The sequence below is a fragment of the Delphinapterus leucas genome, chromosome 20, assembly GCF_059928025.1.
Source record: "Delphinapterus leucas isolate spDelLeu-1000000601 "Yukka" chromosome 20, BTC_Dleu_Yukka2, whole genome shotgun sequence".
In the NCBI taxonomy this organism is placed as follows: Eukaryota; Metazoa; Chordata; class Mammalia; order Artiodactyla; family Monodontidae; genus Delphinapterus; species Delphinapterus leucas.
Genome location: NC_143148.1, coordinates 11,550,232 through 11,575,018, shown reverse-complemented (window position 1 = coordinate 11,575,018; position 24,787 = coordinate 11,550,232). Strand labels below are relative to the sequence as shown.

Below are 24,787 nucleotides of genomic sequence, written 5' to 3'. Positions count from 1 at the left end.
TGGTGCTGATTTTCCTAACTCCCGACATTTTCCGTCTCTGAGAGCCTCTCTGCCTGTTCATCCTTCTGATTTTTGGAACCTCTTTCTCTACGTGCCTCATTCCCTCATAGCCTGGACCCCTGCCCCTCCCATCCTCCTCTTCGCTTCCCGAGACGCTTCTGTGGTTTTTCTGTCTTTTTAGCCCTTTCCACCCTCTGTGTTCATCTTCCTCCCGGATTGCACCCCATTCTCGGTGCTCCACTCTCTAATTGTAGCCTTCTCTGTGCATCTCTACTAGACCCATCTCACGGTTTCCCTCCCCATTCCCTGTGGTGTCCCCTTTTCTCTATGCATTCTGCCCTGTCTCCTTTTCTCTCTTTGAGCCTCTAAGATTGTCTCCTCTCTCCCCTGAGAACCCGGTCCTTGTGCCCCACTCCTCATTTTTCTGCCGCTCCCGATTGTGCTTTCTCTGCTCCCTGCAAGGTTCCATTCCAACAGTTTGCTCCTCCTTGTCTGTGTGGTTTCTCTTTTGTAGGGATAGCATCGCCTCTGACCACCACTCCATCCCTTTTTCCTTGAGGATTTCATTCCACTCTTTTCTGGTTGTGTCCGTGCTTGTTCTCAGATTGCTGGGTCCCGTTGTTTTGCGTTCCCAGGCAGGTGTGTGCCATCTTCTCTGCTTGGTCCAACTCCTCTGTTTGATCCTTTGTCAGCCTTCATTTCCCCTTCCCGTGTCCCATCTTTTCTGCTGGTCTTGGCCTCTTAGCTTGCCGCAGATTTCTGGGTTACGGATCCTGTGTCAGGCATTCTGGACAGAGAAGTGTGGCAGAAGTGACCTCTAGCTGGACTGCCGTGCAGGGAGGCAGTACTAGACGAAGTTGGAAAGGTTGTTTGGGGCCAGTCTGGGGGAGGAAGGGTGAAGGTGTGTGGAATGCTTTAATGCCAGCTAAAGCAATTGACATTAAACCTTTAGGTAGTGGAGAGAGAGATAGGGGGACCAACATTTTTGGAGAGCTTAGCTCTTGCCTGGCACTTTATACTAATAATCTTATTAATTTTCAACAATGACTCTATGGGATATATTACTAATATATTTTATAAATGAGTTCAATAAGATGCACAAGATTACACAGCTAGACAATGGAGAGGCAAAGATTCCAACGTTGGTCTGTCTTTGAGTCCAAAGTCTATCAACTTTGTACAACCTACAGTGTTTTAGTTATTTCCAGTAATCCCCAGTTCCCCACTTCTATTCTCTAACTGTTGCATAGGCACTCATTTCAGGTGGCTAATGCATATCTTTTAGTTTGTGTGTGTTCTTGCAAGATGTGCGGTGTTTTATGTGCATGATGCTTCAATTTATGCAAATGACATTATTTACTGTTTAAAATAATCAGCACTGTTTATATGATCCAGTGCATGTGATGCGTGCATCTAACCAGTTGCTTCTAACTGCTGCGTGATATTCCATGGTGTGCATCCCCTGCGTGTCACATGTTCACTAGGTCTCAGGGAGGGATGCCCACATTGCCTTCAGCTCACTGTCACCATAATAATGCTACATTCTCATGTGTTCCTTTGTAGTTGAAGGTGGAAATCTCTGTTATGTGTACCTAGGATATACCAGAGATGGCTCTTTGTAAGCCTAATTTGACTAAGTATTGCCAGACTCCTCCTCACAATGAATGATGCTTTGGGTCTGAGACACTGTTCAGAACTCCTCCCTTCCTCAGGGTCCAGAAGAGGACCCTATCCCTGGCCCCAACTACCCCATGAGCAGCAGTGCACAAGGGTCTCTGTAGCCCCACAGTCCTACCAATGCTCATAGTTTTCCAGCTTTCTGATCCCTCGCCAGTCTGATAGATGCACATTTGGATACATTGTATTTCTCTGATTATTGCTGAGCTGGGGTGTTTCTTCATACGCTTGTTAGCCTTTCTGTTTTTGTTTGTTTGTTTGTTTTGTTTTGTTTTGCGGTACGCAGGCCTCTCACTGTTGTGGCCTCTCCCGTTGCGGAGCACAGGCTCCGGACTCACAGGCTCAGCAGCCATGGCTCACGGGCCCAGCTGCTCCGCGGCATGTGGGATCTTCCCGGACCGGGGCACGAACCCGTGTCCCCTGCATCGGCAGGCGGACTCTCAACCACTGCGCCACCAGGGAAGCCACCTGGTTTGTTTTTGAGATTGCTTCTTCATATGCTTGGTCCATTCCCCTGCTGGGGTTGCTCTCTTTTTCTTGTCAATTTGCCTGAGATCCTTGACCATTCTCGTTTTAAGACTTTGTATACGCTCTTATGCCAATTTTGGCACTTCATATTATTTTAGAAACTTATCCACTTCATCTGGGTTTTCAAATTTGTAAATGTAGAGTTGTTAATGACACTTTTATTATTCTTAGAATATGTGATGTCTGTTAATTTTTATTTTTCATTCTGTATTTTATTTGCATCTTTTTTCTTGATTAGAGTTGCCAGAGAATTATCTTAGTAATATTGTCAAAGAATGAATATTAGTCTTTTGTACTACTTTTTTGTTGTTTTCTATTTCATTGATTTCTGTCATCTTTATTTCTATCCCTTTTGGGGGGATGCTTTATTGTCTCTTATATAACTTCTTGAGTTAATTCATAAACATTTTGTAATTCTTCTTGTTTCCTGATAAATGTATTTAAATTATAAATTTACTTCTGAATATTGATTTAGAAATCAGAGTCCCAAATTTTGATGTGTATTTTAAAAAACTTTTGATGTTGAAATGATTATTGGCTTACAAGAAGTTGCAAAAATTTTATATAGAGTCCCTTAAACCCTTCTTCCAGTTCCCCATAGGGACATTCTGTATAACTGTAGTATATGAGCAGGAAATTGACATTGGTATATTACTCTTAACTAACTTACAGGCCTTATTCAGTTTTCATCAGATTTTACATGCACGTGTGTGTGTGTGACATGTAGTATGTTTGCTATTATTCAGTTCTAAATACTTTTTAATTTCTTTTTCGAGTCAAGGGTTATTTAGTAATATGTTGGTTAACTCCTACACACACATTTGTTGTTCTGATCTCATTGTCTCTGGATGGAGAATAGCCTGTATGATAGTGATCCTTTGAATAAGCCAGCGTCCTCTGCTCAGCACCACGTCCAGTGGCATAACCTAAGCAGGAGAGTGAAGAGTCAGGATTTGAGAAGCTAATGTGGGTTCGGGTTAGGTTGGAAGAGAGACTATGGAGATGGGAAGACCTGTGTCCCTGAAGGGCTCAGGGAGCCTATGTTAATGAAAATGATAATCAACTTTCTGCTCCAGAAACAGTGACCCAGAGGCTGACAAGAACTGAGCTTGCGACCTAGATTGAAATTGGTTCCAGACTGAGGCCCAGCATCCAGGACCCAGACACAGGACCATGGGACCTCAGCATTTGAGCCCTGTGCAGCTGCTCTGTCTCCTAGGGGCCATTTCCACTCTGCCTTGTATGTCCTGTGGGGCTGGACCCTTAGGGACCCTCTTGGCTGGGATGGGAGGGCTGGATTCATGTCACTGGGGGAAGGAAAGCTGCCTATCTGGGTCCCTTGGGAGATAGGGTCTGTGGAGGCTGAGCTCTTGATTGGCGGTTCGGGGCTGAGAAGGCAATGTGAGGGGCAGGTGACTGGAAGAACATTCTCTGTTTAGGGGCTGGAGCGCTCTTGTGTTATGAAGCAACATCTTCCCTCTTCAGAGCTGTTGATCTCCATAACTGGCAATGGCTCCTGATGAGGAGCATGGTGTGTAAACTGAATGAGGGCTGTGAGGAGACGCTGGTGTTCATCGAGACAGGTGAACGGGGGTGACTTTGCTACATTTTGTTTGCTTGGTCTTCTGACCCCACCTCCATTCCTAGCACCCAGGGACTCTGGACTTGAGTTCCAGATATCTACCCCATTATATGTTTGGGAACAGCATCCAGACATCGGCAGGAGAGGGGCAGGACCCAGCTGGTTGTGGTGTGGGCTGGATAAGAGGGCACAATGGAGGTGGACAGATCCCAGGAGGAGAGGGGGACTCTGGGAGAGAAGACAAGTTTGGGATACAAGGGAGAGAGGCGCAGACGGGCTCCTGTGGGGAGAAGAGTGAGGAGAGGCAGATGAGATGTGGGAAATCTGAGTGGCGAGTGGACAGTGGGGGAGGGGCAAAGTTGGTGATGGGGCAGCAGGAAGAGCAGGGGGTGGGCTGGGAGCTTGAACTGGGTGTGGCCAGCGACACTGATCAGAGCTCTCCAATCTTCTGCCCCGCAGGGACCAAAAGGGGAATTGTGGGTTTTAAAGGCTGCAGCCCAGCTTCATCTTACCCCCCGCAAGTCTCCTACCTCGTTTCGCCGCCTGGATTGTCCATTGCCTCCTATAGCCGTGTCTGCCGGACATACCTCTGCAATAACCTCACCAACATGGATCATTTTGTGAAACTCAAGGCCGAGGCTCCTAAGACTTTAGCATCTTCTTCCCATAGTTGCCCAACCTGTGTGGGCGAGCACTCCAAGGACTGCCTCCCAAATTTTGTCACCACCGAGGCTTGCCCCAACAATGCTACTGAGTGCTACAGTTCCACCTTAAAATTTCAGGCGGGTGAGAGAAGAGAAACTTTCTTTCTCAGATGCCTGCTCTAGGCCTGCTGCCTTCCCGTCTCTGAGGGAGGTGGGTGGGACTGAGGTCCCATGGTCCTGTGTCTGGGTCCTGGGGGATGGGGGTTGTGGCACGTAATTCCAAGGAGGAGGGGAGAAGGTGCCTGGTACCTGAGTGTTTGGTGGGAGAGCAGGGGTCCTGGTTTGTGAGGGGTGTCTGGAAGGAGGGGTAGGATGTTTGAGTCTTGAAAGTGTCTCTGACTCCTTGCTCTCTTCCTTACAGGGTACCTCAATACCACCTTCCTCCTCATGGGCTGTGCTCGTGAATACACCGATATTTTATCCCACTTTCACCATATTGGCAGCATCAGAGTGACTGAGGCCATCAACATCTTAGAGAAGGCCCAGTTTGCTGGTGCAGAGCCCTCTAGTGGGAGACCTGCTTGGGGTATCCTCTTAGGCCTTCTGTTTGCCCTCAGGGACTGACGATCTAGCTGGACCAAATACCCCTACCCCTTCACATAGTGAAATAAAGTTACGGAGTTGCCTTTCTGCCTTGTCCTGTGGTCCATGAGGGTTGTGGAGGCGTGAAAGGTCTGAGGAGGGCCAGACGTGTCCAGGGAGGCGGAGGGGAGGGGCAGGTAATGGGCAGTGCTCGCTGTGAAGTGCGCAGGGGGCTTGGGGAGGAGGATCATTGGCAAAGTGACAGAATCATGCCCAGCAAGCAGGAGAAACCTAAACACTCCCCTTCGCCGCCGCCTCCTGAGGACCTGAGTTCTAGCCTGGGTTCAGCCATTGACTTGGAGATCCTGGCCAAACCTTCTCCCTTTTTGGGCTTCCATTTCCTCCCCTTTAAAATGAAGGCCTTGTAGGGAAGTCACAGGGATTATAAATTCAATTTGAGTAAAGTTTAAAACCATATATTTTATGATAAAGCACCTTTAACTTAAGATGGCCAGAGCACTGACACTGATATGATATATTTGCTGTAAAGAGAATTATGAAAGTTTTATTTTTCTGATATTAAAAGTTACTTAATGAAGACTTGTTTCCATTAAAAAAAATAAAATGAAGGCCTTATGAATTAGAAGTGTGGCTCATTGGTATGAGTCAGATACTGTGGTAGTATCTGGCTAGGGTTTTTTTTGTTTGTTGTGTTTTGCTTTTGGTGCAAAAAACTTATTAAATGAAAATGGATGTGGATACAAAGGGCACGTGGTACGTGAGTGAGACATGTTCTGAGCCAGCCAGACTCAAGGTTGCAAGGTCACTTTTTTTCCAGCTTTACTGAGGTATGATTGACAAAATTGCAATGTAGTTAAAGTGTACAACACGATGATGTGATATATGTATACATCGTAAAAGGATTCCTACCACTGAGTAAGCTAACACATCCATCACCTCACATGTGTACCCTTTTCTTTCTTCTGATAACACAAGTTCTATTCTCTTAGCAAATTGCAGTTATACAATGCAGTATTATCAACTATAGTCAACATGTTATACATTAGATTCTCAGACCCTATTCATCTTATAACTGAAAGTTTGTACTCTTTCACCAACTTTTCCCTATTTCCCCCAACCCTAGCCCCTGGCAACCATTTTTTGAATCTCTGTTTCTATGAGTTCAATTTTTTTTTTTTTTTTTTTTTTTTGCGGTACGCGGGCCTCTCACTATTGTGGCCTCTCCCGTCGCGGAGCACAGGCTCTGGACGCACAGGCTCAGCGGCCATGGCTCATGGGCCCAGCCGCTCCGCGGCATATGGGATCTTCCCAGACCAGGGTACGAACCTGTATCCCCTGCATCGGCAGGCGGACTCTCAACCACTGCGCCACCAGGGAAGCCCTCCAAGGCCCATTCTTGACCATGGTGTGTACTGCCTCTGGGCACACTGTCCTGTTGGTGAGGCTGCGTCTTGCCATGTGACAGGGAATGGCCTTGGGCCCCAGTCTGAGCTCTGAGCCTGTGTGAGCTTTCCTGTGTGTGTCTGGAGCCAACTCCAGTTCTATGCTTGGCTAATAATGATGTCTATGGCAGGGAGGATGATAAGTCTGGGGGTCTCTGGGCCCAGGGGCTATGTCAGTTTCTTTTCTGCACAGGAAATTCCCAAAGGTCCTCACTTGGATTGACACATACTCCTAATCCAGAAAGGACTTCATGTGTGCCTCTGCCTGAGGCTTGTAGCATCTCTGTTGGTCTGTCAGTGTTTCTCCAGCCTGATGAGATCTGTAAATAATGTGACCCCCTAGGGAACCCAGGTGACAGCACTTCCTTCTCCCAAGTGAAGGTTAGGCTGTCCAAAGCCAACCCAGGGCCCCTTAGTCCTAGGAGTAGGAGTCAAGAAGTTAGGTCCTAGGGCAGCCAGGCTGAGGCAGGTGGACTGACAACGAATGGATGAGCGGATTGAATGAATGGTGGTGGGACAGGGCTGTTTGGAGCTGTACTGCATCCCTCCTCCAGGCATTCCCCACTATGGGGCACCCCTTCCTCCTTCCTTTCCGACTCACCCCTAAACTTCCTTTTTGGACAACAGCTTCTAAACCTCTTCCTCATTACCGTTGCAAGAGTGTCAGAGACTTGGGACTTCTTAACGCATCCCAGTGGGTAAGACTCTGCGCTTCCACTGCAGGGGGAACAGGTTCGATCCCTGGTTGGGGAACTAAGATTCCCGCATGCCCCAGTGTGGCCAAAAAAAAAAAGGTGACTCATACCTGAAAATCGCGCTTGAACCATTTCCCACCTTAGAAACACCGAGGGCAGGAGTTGCCCACGGTCACACAGTGAGTCCAGAGCCGAAGAGGAATCCTGGTCCGGGACACTCACATTCTGGGCTCCCCTCCCAAGATGGTACTGGGATGTCTGATAGTCTCTCTGCTGGGTGTGGTATTTCCCTCTCACATCACCCGCTTCTCTCAGTGGATTATCCCCGCACGCCCGCCCCATAGGGCGGCAATGAGCCAGTCTACGGGCTCCCCCACTTCCTGTGGCAGGACGTCAGTCCACTCGGTCCCCAGTTTCCCATAGGATGTCTAAAGTACCTTCAGGGCTGCTGCCCACCCCCGCCCGCTCACCTCTGGCTTTGTCTTTTAGCCACCGACGGCGCCTACGGCTCTTGGACCCCTCTTGGGCCCTTTTCGCTGTCGGGGCCCCACGGGCCAAGGTGGTCCCGTCCCCCTAGCTTGCTCCATCAATCCTATGTGGTCCCCGATCCCGGGGCTAATTCCAGAGGCCAGGGCCGAATCCAGCCGCCAGTCCCGGCCCCTAGGGCCAATCCTTGCTATCAGGCCCCCAACACCACCCAGTCCCGGACTTGCTCCTCTCTGGGTCGCGCCCCAAGAGCAATCCGGGCTTCACTCCATTGCGGGGCCCCGCCCCCCATGGCTAAGGACTGAGGCCTGGCCCCGCCCCCTTACGCGCATCGAACAGACCACGGACCAACAGCAAATGCAGCCCTGGAGGCGGCAAAAGCGTCTTTCTGGCCAAACTAGTGGGGAGTCCCGCGGGGGTCTCTCCAGCGGGGAAGCCTGGGTCTTTTCACGTGTTGGCTGTCAGCGTCGTTTCCTCACTGCACTTGCCACATAGGAATCATCTAGAACGCATCCCGCCCACCCGCTGGAGCAGGAGACAAGGCTGCTGCTGAGCCTCCTTCTAGGGGCGAGGGGCCCGCCAGGTCCTCAGGCAATTGGAAATCGGGCGGGGCGACAGTGCCTGAGGCAAAGCTCTGTCTGTGAGCCATTGGAGGAGGAAGCCCCGCCCTTTCCTCCGCCTTCTGTCCTCTAGTTCTCCTATTCTCTTTCTCAGGGTTCTTTTCTCTGCCCTCTCCTTTCTGGCGAGAATGGAAGTGAGTGGATGGTGGACCTAAGAGTGATCAATGACTGCGCACTGGTCCCGAGCAGCGCATTGCCTCGCTGGAGGGAGAGAGGGCGTGGCGCCAGCCTGGGAAAAGGCGGGAAACGGAGGAGGCTCGAGGCTCGTGCATGCGCACAAATCAACTCTTTCCGAAGGTCCCGGAGAGGCGGCTTTGGCTGTGGCGGCGCTGTGGTGAAGGCGTCCCTTGAGACTGGGTTCGGGAGGCCCCGGGAGACCGCTGTTTAGCACCAGAAGCACCATCCCGCCCCTCCTCCCCGCCCTCCCAAAGCACACGAGCAGCCGTGGCACTGAGAGACCCGGATGACCCTCTTCTCCTCAGTCCTGAGAGAGGCGGCCCAGCCCTTCCGGGGGACACAGGCCTCTGGGCTGAGACCCCCATTACCAGCCTTCGGACTAACCGTCCTCACAGTGCCCTCAGCTTCCGGAGTGCGGCTGCCTTGTTTCCCCCACTCTGGCTATCTCACCGAGTCTCCCCACGTCCCCCGGAGAGAACTTGCGCCCCCCTTTGTGCAGGGCAGGGCTTCTGAGCGCAGAGAAGGAGCTCAGGGCCCGAGCCTGCTCCCCGGGGGCACCGTGGCCGGCTTCGGAGGAGGGGCAGGGATGCTGCCGCCAGTGGAGTCTTGTGCCCACGACCCGCCCATACCGCTCCCCCAGCTCTCCCTTTCGTCAGCACCGACCTTGCCTGGGACTTGGGCGGAGCCCCAGTGCCTCTCCCAGGCGCCCCCTTCCTGAGATCACAGCCCACGAGGCCATGGGCCCGGCGGGACTGGGACTCCCTGGGGGCAAGTGTCCTCCTGCCCACTGGACAACCCAGAGAGCTCAAGGGTCGCTCCTGCCCGGTTTTCGGCCTGGCCTGTGTGGACACTCGCCGAAGGTAAGGGTCCACGTTCAGCAGGGTGCCGCGGTGGCCCCCTTGGTGCCCGCCCCAGAGCGGTGCTCAGAGTTGGGGGCCCAAGGGATGAGTACGGGCCCCTCGCCCAGGGCCTTTTTTAGTTTCTGTTTGATTTCCCCCAGATCCCCGCGGGGAGGCAGCCTGGAGCAGGGGAAGGAGTCAGAGGCTCGCTGGGGGTCCTGGCTTGGCCAGCCCCTAACTGCCCAGCCTCCTGCAGGATCCCTCTCTTCTCTAGGGCTCAGCTTCCTCCTCCGTCAAATGGGGCTGTTGATCTGTGTCTGCAGGACTGTTGCGGGGTCACCTGAGCTCACCTGACATTCTGGCAGGCCTAAGTTCTTCCTGACCAAATGAATGACCATCCCTGAGAGGCCCCCTTCCTCCCAGCTCAACTTACCTGGGTTCCAGTAGTGTCTGGGGTTCTGGCTGCTGGTTTTCTTACTGGGTAATGACGTCCCACCAAATCCTGACATCACTTCATAACCAGGTTTCCCCTTGAAGACCAGCTTCATTCCCTGGGCCACTGTTCCACCCCTCTGGGCTGGCGAATTGGTCTCTAACGTAAACCCTAAATCCGAATCTGCACCAGAATCTACTACCCATTCAAGAAATGTCTTCTGCTCTGCAGTGGGTCTCTGTATGACGGTTGGTTTGGTTTTGATAGAAATCTCCACTGGCTCAAAGACCCTTGTTGGGATTTGGCTCCCTGGGCTGGAGCTGCGTGCTGGGCTTGGGGTCTGACTGTCGCCGTCTCTCTTGGGATGTAGGTTGAGTCTGGGCTGGTGGTCCTTTTGTGGGTCTGGGTCTAGGCTGGGCCAGATGTGTCGACCCAGCTTCTTGTGGAGCTAGAGTTGACTCTACCGGGCCCGGTCCTGGCTGGGCTCCAGCTCCCTCTCTCAATTCCGGCTCCTGTTGAGCTCTAGAATCTTTTCCTGGCCCAGGTCTATGCTGTGAGGCAGCTTCCTGTTTCCTGAAGGGCACCCTTTGGATGGGAGGTGACTGCTGTGGTGCAGGCTCCTGTGGGGCAAGAAATTCCTGCTGCAAAGCAGATTTTTGCTGTGCTTGAGGTTCCTGCTGGGATTCAGCTTCAGGGGGCTCCTGCTGTGGGAAGGCCTCTGCTGTGCAGTGCGTTCCCGCTGGGTATCCGGTCCCTGCTGAGCCTTAGATGCTGCCTGGGCTGTGGGTGTTTTTCTGGCCCAGACTCTTACTGGGTGATAGGTGTCTGGTGTGGCTTTGATTCTCAAATGGGCCTAAATACTGACTTAGAACCTGGCTCCACTGTTGTTTTTTTTCTCAAGGGGGATATTGATCTCCCAGGCTTCATTCCTCTGGGCTCTCACAGACCTCCTTTGTCACAGATCCCTCAGTGGTTACTCACGATGACACCTCCATTTGGGTTCCACTCCTTCATCCTGGCATCCCTGCTCTTCCTAAGGCAGTTGGCACATGGGCTGACCACAGCTGCCTCCCCACTCCTGTGCCAAATGAAGTGCTCGTGTGCCTCCTGCTGTGGGAGGAGGGATTGGGGGCAGAGGGAGGCTGAGAGCCCAGCACTCTCCTACCAGAGGAGGCCCCACTCACCACTCAGTTAAAATGTTTCTTCTCATAAGGCCAGCACCCCAACTTAGTCCTCTGTTTCATCTGGATGACAGAAGCCAGATTCTGGAGGAGTGTTCCTTTTCTGTTCTCTCCGTCTGATGTTTGAGGAAAGGGTCAGAGAGGGAAGCAGGATCTACCCTGTTGTAATTGTTTCCTCTTTATTCATTCATACAAATGGTTTCCACTTTAATTTCCTTCTATTATCGTTCTGATCATTTCACTCCCATGTTTAAAAATGAGAAAGACTGGGGCTTCCCTGGTGGCGCAGTGGTTGGGGGTCCGCCTGCCGATGCAGGGGACACGGGTTTGTGCCCCGGTCCAGCAAGATCCCACATGCCGCGGAGCGGCTGGGCCCATGAGCCATGGCTGCTGAGCCTGCGCATCCGGAGCCTGTGCTCCGCAATGGGAGAGGCCACAACGGTGAGAGGCCCGCGTACCGCAAAAAAAAGGAAAATAAAAATAAGAAAGACATCTCATTTTTACATCTTGAAGCTGTTTCGAGTGGCATTTGAAATCTTCCACACCATCTCTCTAGCCTTCAACTATGCCTCTGCACATATGTCTTCTGTAGTAGATTGGAAACTTACAGTCAGATGACCGTTAATGATGGTGATGATGATAATCATAAATACTAGAGGCATTTTATGTGCTAGGAAATGGTGCCAGGTTTTCTTTTTTTTTAAACCTATAGTATCTTTAGTAGGACAATGTCTGATTCATTACTTTAACTTCTTTCTTTGCCCCACCTAGCTCTTACCTCAGAAAGGTTTGTTGAATGAGTAAAAGAATAAAAAGTTGGAAACTGGAGCGAGATTGAAGGTGGTGTTGGATAGAGGTGTGTGTATAATCTGGATTGAGTTTGGAATGAACAGGGTAAAGTGGGTTGTCTGGATTGAATGTGAGTTTCCAGACCCCATTTGAAAATGATTTTGACCTATTACATTTAAATATATTTATTGACTTTTGTTTACTACTTGCTTGGTTGTATTTAATATCCAGTGGGACCAGCTAGGCAACCAGAGATTCCCGGTAAGTAAGTTTAAGCCTGGGTAAGGGGAGGCCCCAGGAAAAGACTGACAAGAAAAGAAGCCACTAGAGGGGGCAATAATCTTGGGGAACATGCTTTTTGGGATGATTTAGGGAGTAGGGACAGGGATGGGGAGCTTGAGGTGGGAGAAGAGCATCTTCTAGGTGCGCTCACTGCCTTATTGACAGAATGTTTTATCGGGACGGTGGGCTCTCAGAGCTCCTATAAGGGCAGAGCAAAACTTGCCAGCTGACATCGTCTGAGAAATTGCTGGCAGGCTCTGGAGGGTTTGGTTGGCTTCTTGTGGTGTCTTTGGTGCCCTAGGGTGAAAAGAAAAGGGAGAGACTACTGTTAAAAACATTTTTAGAATTTATTTTTTATGAGAGCTTTTAAAATGTTAAAAGTAAGACTCATCCCATGGGAAAAATTAAAATGAAAAAGTATATCCAGTAAAAAGTTAAAGGATGCCCCAACCCCAGCTGCTACTCCTCATTCTGTAGAGCTAACTGTTGTTACTAGTTTGCTACATAGTTTTCCATACATTTTTGTATATAAACATAATAGTTCACTTTAAAAAACAAAATGAGCTTATCCTATACATATTGTTTTTGCTACGTTCCTTTAACAAATCTTTTATTATGGCACGTCTATTTTCTTTTCTTTATGGCTTTACCACCTACCTATACATTCCTATATAATTTAGTTTAATTTTGCCTTATTTTAAACTTTATGTATATCAAATCATGCTATAACTATTCTCTCTTATTTTTTTCTCTTCTACTCAACATTATGTTGCTTTATTATTGTTCATTCTCACAGATACATAATATTCAAATATACTACTACTTATTTATTCACTGACCAATTTCCAGTTTGGGATAGTTATAAACAATCCTGCTATGAAATCCTTGTTCATTTCTTCCACTGTACATAAGCAACATTCCTTTTGAGTATGGAATTGCTAAGAGTGGAGTTGCTTGGTCACAGAAATTAAACTTTAGTAGATAACTACCAGCACTTTCTCAAAGTGATTTACCAATTTACACTCCCTTTAGCAGGAGATGATAGTTTCTCTGTTCTACTCTCTGACAATACATGGAATTATCAGACATTAAAATTGTTGCCAATCCTTGGGATTGACATATATACACTAATATGTATAAAGTGGATGACTAATAAGAACCTGCTGTATAAAAAAATAAATAAAATAAAATTCAAAAATTCAAAATTGTTGCCAATCTTATGATGTAGAGTGATCTTTTTTTTTTTAAATAAATTTATTTATTTTTGGCTGCGTTGGGTCTTCGTTGCAGTGCGCGGGCTTCTCAATGTGGTGGCTTCCCTTGTTATAGAGCACGAGCTCTAGAGTGCAGGCTCAGTAGTTGTGGTGCACGGGCTTAGTTGCTCCGCGGCATGTGGGATCTTCCTGGACCAGGGCTCGAACCCATGTCCCCTGCATTGGCAGGCAGATTCTTAATCACTGCGCCACCAGGGAAGTCCCTCTGTTCGGTTTTAACTCATATTTTCTCAGTTACTAGTAAGGTTGAGTGCCATTTCACATGTTTATTAGCTATTTGGATTTCTTGTCTCTGAAGTGCCTCCTCAACTCTTTTGCCTATTTGTTGTGTTTCCTGCCTTCCTCTCATGGATCTATAGGAATTACTTATCAGTCTGAATATTAATCCTTTATCGATATTAATATTTGCAGACATACCCCTACTCTTCTTCTTCTTGTCATTTTCTTTTGATGACCGAAATTTCTTAATTTCAATAAAGTCCAATTTACTAATCTTTTCCTTTATGACTTATAATTTTTGTTACTTGTTTAAGAAATCCTTTCCTACCCCAAGGTCATGAATATAGCCTCCAATATTCCCTTGTAAGTTTGTCTTTCAAATTTAGACCTTTAATTCACTGAAATTTATTTTTGTGATGGGCTTGAGCTAGGGGGTCTCTGCACCTTTTATTCACTTAATATATTGTGGACATCTTTCCAATCAACATATAATGATCTACCTAGTTATTTTTGACAAGTGCAGAATTGCCCAGTTTGCTCTTGATGAATTTTTTATTGAGGTATAACTGACATCTAACATTATATTAGTTTCAGGCGTACAACACCATGATTTGATATTTGTATACGTTGTAAAATGAACAAACTATAAGTCTGTTAATAATGAGCATTTAATATGTTCATTTGTCACTACAATACTGCTATAATTAATATTCTTATACATATATCTGAATATTCATGCTAGTATTCTATACTAGAGATTTCTTGAAGTGAGATTACTGATTAAGGTACACACATTTAAGTTTGTCTCTCACTGTTGCGGCCTCTCCCGTTGCAAAGCACAGGCTCTGGACGCGCAGGCCCAGCGGCCATGGCTCATGGGCCCAGCCGCTCCGCGGCATATGGGATCTTCCCAGACCGGGGTACGAACCTGTATCCCCTGCATCGGCAGGCGGACTCTCAACCACTGCACCACCAGGGAAGCCCCACACATTTAAGTTTTTGATAGGTACTACCAAATTTTATTTTACCTCCGTCAACAGTGATAAGGATCTAGATTCATCCCATTCTTGATAATATCATAACATCAATCAGTTTACCTCTTGCCAATATTCTTTTTATATGACATTTATTTATACCTAGACTAGGGAGGAATCACATTTTGTTTGACACCAACACCGGTGTCATCGTCAGAGATCAATGACCGGTCCCCAACAGCCCCATCTGCCTCCACTTTGATAAGCAATGGCATTCTATCATTAAGGAATTTGGTTAAGCCTCTCTAGTATTAGGAGAATTGCGTTTTGCTTTTCTTTCTCTTCCTATTTCCCCACAAGCTGACACTGAGTAGAAAGGGCTGAGAAGTGTGCTTATCCTGGTCTTCATTTCATTTCTCTTGTCTCTTCACAACCCCTGCTTCAGCCCTAGTTGATTCCACAGAGTGACTCTGGTTTAAGGAAGGTCATTCTTTTGGAACTTACTGGTTTTCTTCACTCTGCCCTTGAAATGATCACAGGGACACGGCTTCTTTGGCAGCCTGGGCACTGTCATGAGTTTTCTTTCAGGGGCTCTCAGGAACCAATCTGAAATAAGGGGGTTGCTGCTTAGAAGGGTTAATATGTTTGAGTCAGGGCTTTACTTGCCATCTTCCTTGCCTCTTGATTCGTTTTCATACTGCAGCAGTGGTGTGGGAAAGGGTCAACCAAGCACAGTGAAGATATCCAGTTATATGAGCACCAGGGTCTCTAAGTTGTTTGCCTGACCTGTATGGGCAAGGATTTGGTGGCAGGTTTGGAGGAGGCATCAGGGTGTCATTAGGGAGACTGAAAAATGAGGAATAAGACCTAGGTGTCTGCTTTTTAGTGGCTGCTTTACCTCAAGCAAGCCTTGCCTCTCTGATTTCAGTCTTACCTGTGAGTAAAATAAGGTTGAGAATGGGGTCCAGGAAAGACTTGGAAGGCAGCCCTGGGTTGTTGGGGAAAAGAGGGTAAGGGAGAGGGGGCAGCCAGAGATTCAGCCAGCTCCCCGCTGGACCTTGGAGGAGTCTGGTTCTTACATGAAACTCAGGAAGAAAATAAGTGTTGGTGCTGCATGTGGTGGGCTTGTGGAGAGGGGAGAGGGTGAGGTCAGCTCAGATAACATCTGCTCCGGTCCCAGAGGAACTCAAGGGAGCAAGTTGGGATCTGATGGTGCATCGCTGTTGTCAATACTGGATTACTGACCTTTGCACTCACATTGTTGGCCTCCGTCCTGGAGCCACCTCCCAGAAGCCTGGCGTTGGTCCCTATGGCCTCTGGCAATCCCTGTAGGAAGAAAACTGGTCACTTCCAGTCACTGGAAAGGGAAGGGACCAAGAGAATTGGTCCCCCATCATTGTGCTACCGAGGTCAGCGTAGCTCCATTGCTCTTCCTTTTTACTCAGGGATCTAGGGTGCTTCAAGAGAGGAGTATTTTAAATGGATAAGGAACTGAGGTTTAAAATCTGGCCTAGAGAAAAGCTTAGCTGGAGGTAGGTGGAGAAAGAATGGCTTCTGGATGGAAGAGAGGACAATAGGTAGGGGTTAATCAACACCTTACAACCTCCCCCCATTAAGATCCCTCCCTACACATATTAAAATCCTCATGACCTAAGGAATGAGAGCAAGGAGTAGATTATTCCATAAACCAGTCAGGAGCTTCACTGGACTTCCACCTTCGGTTGTATTTGAATCCATAATCCCAGTTTAAGTATAAGAGGATGGTATTTACCTTTGTTCCTCTGCAACAAATCCATTCCTCTTTTGGCCTCTATTCAGGTCTGTCTTATCACCTGATGCTATCTTATTCCCATTTTGTGATACCTAAAATATTTTTATGACAATCAAGTATGATGTTTTATAGAGATTCTTGAGCTAGACCTGGGTCCAGATGATGCTTCCTCTGTACAGGAGTTGCTCATATCTCCTGCCAGAATTAATTACGGCTTCCCAGGGTTCCCCGTCACATTTCAATACAGCTCTATCCTTGCACAGTTATAGTTTGTTGTTTGAAATGTGTTGTGGACTGAATTGTGTCCCCCTAAAATTCATTGAAGCCCTAACCCTTAATAACTCAGAATGACTGTATTTGAGGATAGGGCCTTTAAAGAGGTGATTAAGTTAAAATGAGGCCCTGTTGGTTGGGCTCTAATCCAATCTGACTGGAGTCCTTATAAGGAGAAGAGATTTGGGCACACAAAGAGACACCAGGCATATACATGCACAGAGGAATGACCAGGTGAGGAAATAGCAAGGAGACGGCCATCTGTAAGGCAAGGAGAGAGCCCTCAGAAGAAACCAAAGTTGCTGACACATTGATCTTTGACTTCCAGCCACCAGAATTGTGAGAAAATAAGTTGCTGTTGTTTAAGCCTCCCAGTCCGTGGTATTTTGTTATGGCGGTCCTAGCAAACTAAAAATTTTTCTTCCTCACTAGACTCTGAACCAATGGCTCAGTGGTCATTCAGCTACATGGCTCCTGACACATGGTAGACACGTGGTAAATGTTTGTTTGATAAGCAGATGAACAAGTTGTCCAGAGAGGGCCCTTAGAGCAGCATCCGGTTCAATCCCGCTCTCCTATTTCCCAAACTCTTTCTGCCCTTTCTGCCACACAGATGAAGGGTGTTGCATCATTTCTCCAAGTGCTGGTTTCCAAGTGTTTTCATGTGCTATTTGGAGTGGCATTAAAGTAATTTCAACGGGCATAACCCCAGCTGTCTAAACTTTTCTACTATATCACTGTCACCTGATCTCTACTTCTGGTTCCAGAGAAAAACCACAGAATATTAGAGCCAGAAGGAAACTTGGAGATTATTAGTGGAACCCCTTCACTGAGAAGTTTTTCTTTTTCATTTTTAATGCAATATAACTATATTAGAGAAAATTTGTAAAGTAAAAATGAAGAAATCTTTACCCTTATCAGCTGTTGGAATTTTGGTTGTTTACTGCATATAATTTTTTTAAATTAATTAATTTAATTTATTTATTTTTGGCTGCGTTGGGTCTTTGTTGCTGCCCGCAGGCTTTCTCTAGTTGCGGCGAGCGGGGGCTACTCTTCGTCGTGGTGTGTGGGCTTCTCATTGCAGTGGCTTCTCTTGTTGTGGATCACGGGCTCTAGGTGCGCAGGCTTCAGTAGTTGTGGCACGCAGGCTCAGTAGTTGTGGCACACGGGCTTAGTTGCTCCGCAGCATGTGGGATCTTCCTGGACTAGGTCTTGAACCTGTGTCCCCTGCACCGGCAGGTGGATTCATAACCACTGCGCCACCAGAGAAGTCCCTGCATATAATTTTTAAATGAAGTGATAACCATAGTATGTGAGCCAATTTCTTTTTGTTCACTTTATAAGCTTGTTCCTTTGTTTTCCTACAACATTTATAACAGACATTTTGAATGACTGACTAACACTCTCAAGTATATGCGTTTCCGATTATTTAACTCTTCTCTCATTGCTGAATATTTAGATTGTTTTATTTTTGGAGATTGATAAATTTCTTTGTGCTTGTAACCGTTTTCCAAATGTTGGATTGCTGCCTTGGGCAAGATTTCCCAAAATGGAATTACTGGGTCAAAAGTTATGAACAGTTTTATGTTTCTTGATATCATTACCAAGTTGTTTTTAAAGCATTGTACTAATTAACTAAATCACCATCTCTTATTTTCAGGTGAGAAAACTGAGGCCTAGAGTGAGCAAATGAAATGCCCAAGTTCACAAAGGTAATGGTGACACACCTGGAGCTAAAACCTTGGTCCAAGGCTCGTAGTCTGCTGTTCTTTCTGCAGCCCTACATGACCCTAACTTCATGGTGTAACTGAAAACGAAGGTGTTACTATAATATTATGTCCTCCAAGTGTCAGCCAGACATTTTTGGACCACCTTAATGATTTTTGCTATAACTTATACCACCTTTTCTACTATTTACTTGATACTTTTTTCTAAATAAATTTAATTTACATAAGAGCTTCATCCTATGCAATGTTATCTGTGAGATTATGGGTTTGATACATGCTTAGCTTGTTCTCCTAACATGCATTAAAATAAACATATAACTATTAAAGTAAAAGCTTATTTCTGTTCTACATAAAATCAGCTTTGGATAATATTAATACAGTAGAATAGCATGGACTTTATATCCTGACAGACCTGGGGTCAACTGCTTCCTCTGTCAGTTAACTCTGTAGTCTGGGAGAAGTCACTTAGCTTCTATGATCTTTGGTTCTCTGGTTTGTAAAGAGTGGATATTAGTATCCACCTTGCAGTGTTGTTAGGAATAAAGGAGCTACTGGGGCCTGGTGCCCAAGTAGGTGCTCAGTACACGATGGGTATTATTGTAGTTATTATTGCAGACTTCTAGTTATTTCCCAAAGGGAGTGTCTATGCTGGAGTATTAGGCTTACTGCTTTTTGCTGACTTGTATGTGTAAAGAAGTTACTTCCACTTGTTAGGTTTTGCAGTAGCTCTATTATTATTTTGACTTCTCATTTCCGCTACTTACTAGCATTGTGATTTTGGACAAGCTGCTTACCTTTTCTGTGCCTCATTTACATAATTTGTATTGGATTGGCCAAAACGTTTGTTCGCTTTTTTGGTAACATCTTACCCGAATGAACTTTTTGCCCAATCCAATAAAACGGGGCTAAAAAAAGTACATTGGTGTGCGTATGCACACATCTGTCCACCAGAGGGCCTAGACGCAATAGCCCTAGTAGCCATGGGCAATACCTAGTGCCCAAGGTTTGTGAATATCATTCCCCCATGAAAGGAGCCAGGGCTCCGTGGACAAATGAATGACGCCAGGGCTGCGGAAGGGAAGTACAAGATGAGGCTGGAACATCTCGTGGTGTGAGAAAGTCAGGAACTGCTAAAGAAATGACATGTCAAAAAGACACTAAAGGGCTTCCCTGGTGGCGCAGTGGTTGGGAGTCCGCCTGCCGCGGGTTCGTGCCCCGGTCTGGGAGGATCCCACATGCCGCGGAGCGGCTGGGCCCGTGAGCCATGGCCGCTGGGCCTAAGCGTCCGGAGCCTGTGCTCCGCAACGGGAGAGGCCGCAGCGGTAAGAGGCCCGCGTACCGCAAAATAAAAAAAAAAGACACCAAAGCCACCTGGAGCTCAGTGGCCAGCTTTGGGACAATATGAGTGACGTGGTGAATAAGGATAGTAATAGATTATAATCCACAAATATCCCCAAGTCTTTACCTATAAAAATAAATAATGGAATACCTAAATAACTGGGAAAGAGAAGGAACAGCTCTTTCTTATAGTAGAATCTTAATTAATAAATGTAGAAGGAATGATGGAAATAGAAAATCACTGCTTTGCTAAGACTCTATAATACCTGTTGTAGGCAAGAATCATCAATGGATTTTAAAAATTAACGGGCAAAATATGATGAGAAGAAACAGGCTATTTGCATAGTCTCAAAGTATCTCTCCACAGGATACTTATTAACTACAATGAGAAAATAGTACCTTTATGGACACCACCTTAAGCAGTGTTCAAACGTAACATCACCCATCATGAGAGAGATTGTTATCGTGGGCCTTCTGATGTGCTGCACTGAGAAGGCAAGTATCGCCTCTATGGTATTAGTGCCAGAAGTGCATAATCTGAATTTAGTCATGAGGAAACATCAGATAAGCCCAAATTGAGGCACATTCTACAAAATAACTGACAGTACTCTTAAAAAGGTCAGGGTCCTGAAAGACAAGGAAAGCTGAGAAAGTGCCTAGATTGGAGGAGACCAGGAGAGATGATGCCTTTCTTCAGTGTAGGATCCTGGATAGGATTCTGACCAGGAAAAGGACGTCAATGGATGATTAGCAAATTCTGAAAATTCATACATTAGTTAATAGTATTGTATCATTGCTAATTTTCTGGTTTTGATAATCATATTATGGCTATGAAAAAACTGTGTGGGGGTTTTTGGATCTATTGGAGCTCTGATTCTTTTCACAACATTTTTAAGCCTGAAAAATGAAAAGTTAAAAATAAAAAAGTACACTACATTTCTGTGAGGACACAATGAAGTAGTATGTATAAAGTGCTTAGGAGAAGCCTGCCACATAGGATTGGTTAACACATGGGAGCTATTTATTATAAATAATTTTATAATTAATAAGTAATCTTACAAGGAATGAGTATTCTATTATTGTAAGTAATTTATTTCTTAACATTGTCATCGGTTCTCTTTTTTTTTCCTCTTCCCTGTGAAAAGCATATTAAACATGTATGTGGTTATTTGAAGAGATAAAGCAAGATCAGATTTTATTTGGAGAATTTTTGGGCGGGAGGATTGTGTAGTGTTTTATTTCTTCTTGCCAGACTTGGTCCATCATTGCAAACTCCCCTTGCCTGGGAAACAAGAATTGAGCCCAGCCACCACCGGTCCCCTCTGGTTTGTAATCGCGCCACCTGGCAGCTCAGTGAGCTTTCCCCAGTTCGTTGCTCCTGTGCCTTAGTAGGTACTTTAGAAATTTTACTCAGTCCATTTACTGAACCCTTATTAGGTTCACATTATCCATAGTTTACTCTTCACAACAGTTGCACACGCTAAGTGGTATTTTATTCATTTTAAGAAGATAAAACTGAGGCTGAAAAATGTTAAGCATCTTGTCCAGGGTTTCAAAGTAAGTGATGGAGCCAGGATTTGGATCGCGGTTCCCCTCAATTCAAGTCTGAGTCTCAAGGTCCAGGTGAGTCTAAACGTGTCGCCATGTTTGAGAATTATTGGTAGAGAGCAGTGGCCCCACTGGGCAGTGGTTCCCCCTCCAGGGGACATTTGGCAATGTCTGGAGATATTTTTGGCTGTACTAACTGGGCGGGGCAGGGTGGTAGGGGAGATGCTGCTCTTGGCTTCTAGCAGGTGGAGGCCACGTGGATGTTGTTAAACATCCTGTAACCTGTTGTTAAACAGGTTACAAAGCACAGAACAGCCCCCCCTCCTCACAGCAAGGAATTATCCAGCCGTAATGTCAGTGGGCCTGCTATGAGACGCGGGTGTCGAGTCTCCTAAGGGCAACATTTTGAGCTCAGAAACCTGAGGATTTATTCTTTCACTTTGCGAATATTTACTGAGCACCTTGCGAGATAGTGTGAGGGGTGTGGAAACAATACACCAGATTGTGCCAGAGGGGAGGTTACAGTGTAGAAGGGCAGGGGTGGAGGTGGGAGAGGCACACCAACACCTCAACTTAAGGTAGAACATGAAAAGGGCAGAGAGTCGAGTTAGGGTTAAGCTTGTTCACAGGCGGGAGGGCTCACGTGTGGTCCTGGGACGAATCAAGGGAGGCTGTGGGAGGAGGGGCTTGGGGTGGGTTTTGTGAGTGAAGCTGAGCTGGTGGGAAAGCACAGGAGCAGCTCGGGAGCAGCCCGAGGCCTAGCTGAGTGGAGCACAGAGCACTTAGTGCGAGGAGGGCTGGACTGGAAAGGCAGCTGCGGCTGCAGCTTGGAATCCAGGCTGAGGACTCTAGTGGTGTCTGTCCTAGTGGTGGAAAAGCCTTCGCTTCCAGAATGGTGGTCTAGGCCCCAGGGCTGGGGGGCCCAGCAGCTTCCAGAGAGCTCTCTCTGTAAGGGAGGGACCGTTGGAAATTGGGGTGGAGTAGGGAGAACTCCTGATTTTAGGACAGAGTTGATGCTCAGTATATAACAAAGCTATTTCACCTCAAAGTAGCCCTTGGGGAGATGTTCCCCTCGAGTGCAGACATAGGTCGGGATGAGGTCTCTTCTGCACAGCTGTTCTGCTAAGGGCTAGGCCACTTCAGCTGTAGTGAAAAGTGGAGCCGATTCGGAGCCCCTAACCCAGGGTCTGCTTCCCAAAGGTGAGCTGTTCAAACAGGGCTTGGTGTGCCTACAGTTTCAATCATGGGTACTACCTGGTGGTGTGATTTTTCTAGTTTATCACCATACTGTGAAACAGCATTAAAAATTGTTGGGACACATCTGGTGCACTGTAAAGAATACAATCGAGGATGACTTACTGTCTGTGGTTGTACAGTTGCCTTCAACACCCTCCCACCACTGCCTCCAAGCCTGGCCCTGGGGACATTCATTACTCTCTAGAACAGGGACTGGGGGGCAGGTGAGGCAGCAAATCTTTGTTGGGCCATTATTTTTTTCTCCCCCGCCAGCTACAGTTGCAGACACTTCCATACACACGGGCTTCTTTAACTCTCACAACACTCTTTGGATTTATGTACAGTTCATTCCTTTATGTAAGTGAAGAAACAGGCACTGAGACAGGCTAACTTGCCCTTAATCCCTGTAACCTAAAGCGGCTACATTTCACTGCATGTGTGGTCACGTTCTTTTCTGTTTTGCCATGTTTCTCCCCCCTCTTTATCTTTCATAGAAAAAAAGAAATTTTTTTTACCTGGATTTGAGCTGCTGTGGATCGTGGACACCAGCATTAGTGGCAGCAACAGAAGGAGGGAAGAGATTAGAACTTTCATTTCAACTGTTGGTGCTGCTGTGCGTTGCCTGAAGAGTGTGTGGAAGGTTCCCAGTGAGAGGGTCCCGAGTTCTTGGAGTGGCTCAGGCCGTGCGTGGTACGTGGCTTGGGGGTCTGAGCCTTACTCCCAGGCCAGTGTTCCCACTAGAGGGCGAGAACGGTCAAGTGACGCTGGTCTCATTAGATAACTGGACCATGTGATTTATGGGAATCTGGAAGGTAAAGGTGGCCAAAGAGAAGGAGTGAAGCATATTCTTAGGAACATGAGAGGGCGACTGATAACTTGGCAGCAGTTCTCAGCCCCTCCCCTCCTCCCTCGCGCCTCCCTACCCGCCAGTGTGCTATGATTTCTTCCCCAAGTCTTTTTCCTTGTTTGAATTTCCTAATACATGTGAGTGACATTTTCTAGCTTAGTGTCTGGCAGGAAAGAGAGTGCTAAGGGCTGGCAAAGAGAGAATCACACGGCGTGTGTCCCCTCTGTCCTCCCCACTCCCGTCCTTGGATCAGCAATAGCAGTGTTGTTGTTTGGGAAGTTGCCGTGTCCCCACTGTTTACAATTTCCTCCAATTCTGTGGCCACATAAGGAGGGAAGCAGAGAGGATCAAGGAGGAGAGGCTCTTCTCTCTTGCCCCGAACCCTGGCCTGGAGCACTGGGTCAAAGCAGGCCTCCTTGTTGTTGGTCAGGCAGGTGGCTGTGGGCTCGTGGCTCCCGCCTAAAGGAGAGGGAACTGGGTTGGTGGAAGACCCTCAAGGCTTCATGTCCAAGAGGGTTTGAGAAACAGGAGGCACAGCAGGGAAGGTGTTTGCCCAGGCTGCTGGGGCTCTTGTTTCAGACCTTGTCAGGAAACAGCCCAAAGCGCAAGGAGGTGATACTACTTGGAGCAAACATTGAGGGTACACAATACCAGCACTTACTGAGTGTGACTCATTCCAGAGGCTTCAGGAAATGGGTTCAAAGATGGGGGGAGGCTGGGCTTAAGTGCTGGGTGATATTTATGGGGCTGAGGGGAAGGTTAACAGGAAGTCCTCCCTGGCTCCTCCAGGCAGGAGTGAGTAAAGATGGTGTGACTTTTGTTCCAGCCAAGAGGAGGGAAGAGGCCAGGCATGGTTTTTGTTTGCTCATTCTTACCCTCTCAATTTCAGATTATTTCTGCCTATGGACAGGTTGGAGGGTTGATTGTAGACTTTGCTACTACAAAGTTTATAAAGCACCTGCAGGCGGCAGGCACTGTGCTAGGCAGTGGAGATTGTCCTCAAGTTGGAGGCTTGGTCTGCGCTGGGTCTGATGTAAACCACTGATGTGGCTCCTCCCTGGAAAAGAGTCAGACTCTTCTCTTGTTAATATTGACAACTAATTAGAGCTCGTCTTGAGAACTTTAGTTGTGTAAGCACAGCCTTTGTGACTTACAAAGTTCCCCCTCCAGGAAGGAGGTAAGGGGAAAGTGGGAGAGATAACCATTTTCCCACTGTTATTTCGTTTCCCCACTCTACAGTATACGTAGTAGACATTCACAAATGCTTGTTGATTGACTCCATGCTTCCTGTTGCTCTAAGAAGAGTCATTTATTCATACACACATTCAGTGAGCATTTGAGTCCATAATGTATGCCCGGTATTTGCAGGTGGTGGCTCCCGAGAAGAAGAAGGTGTGACGCTATCTCTAAGGAGCTCCCACTACACACATAGACCCCTGGAGAGTTAGTCCAGCTGCTCCACTTTATGGAAGTGGGAATGAAAGCTCAGGGAGGTTACGTGACTTGTTCAAGATCACAGTCAGTTATCCTCAAAGCCAGGGAAGAAAAACTCAAGTTTCCTGACTTGCTGGAATGTCTGTTAGTAAGCCGCTGCCGGGCTGC

The 24,787-nt window shown here is 47.2% G+C and overlaps 2 protein-coding genes across 2 annotated transcripts; one reads left to right on the top strand and one right to left on the bottom strand.

Annotated features, from left to right (window-relative positions):
* The first annotated feature begins 3,094 nt into the window (after positions 1-3,094).
* On the top strand, positions 3,095-5,157 carry LYPD4 (LY6/PLAUR domain containing 4). The gene is made up of 4 exons (XM_089902775.1): positions 3,095-3,464; positions 3,637-3,788; positions 4,247-4,573; positions 4,853-5,157. Exons 1-4 carry the CDS (start codon positions 3,379-3,381, stop codon positions 5,053-5,055), a joined length of 768 nt encoding a protein of 255 aa, XP_089758901.1. The 5' UTR covers positions 3,095-3,378; the 3' UTR covers positions 5,056-5,157.
* Positions 5,158-11,741: 6,584 nt separating this feature from the next.
* On the bottom strand, positions 11,742-23,708 carry CXCL17 (C-X-C motif chemokine ligand 17). The gene is made up of 4 exons (XM_089902770.1): positions 22,854-23,708; positions 15,691-15,771; positions 14,950-15,051; positions 11,742-12,275 (listed from the first exon to the last, which is right to left on the bottom strand). Exons 1-4 carry the CDS (start codon positions 22,930-22,932, stop codon positions 12,178-12,180), a joined length of 360 nt encoding a protein of 119 aa, XP_089758896.1. The 5' UTR covers positions 22,933-23,708; the 3' UTR covers positions 11,742-12,177.
* Between the last annotated feature and the right edge of the window lie 1,079 nt (positions 23,709-24,787).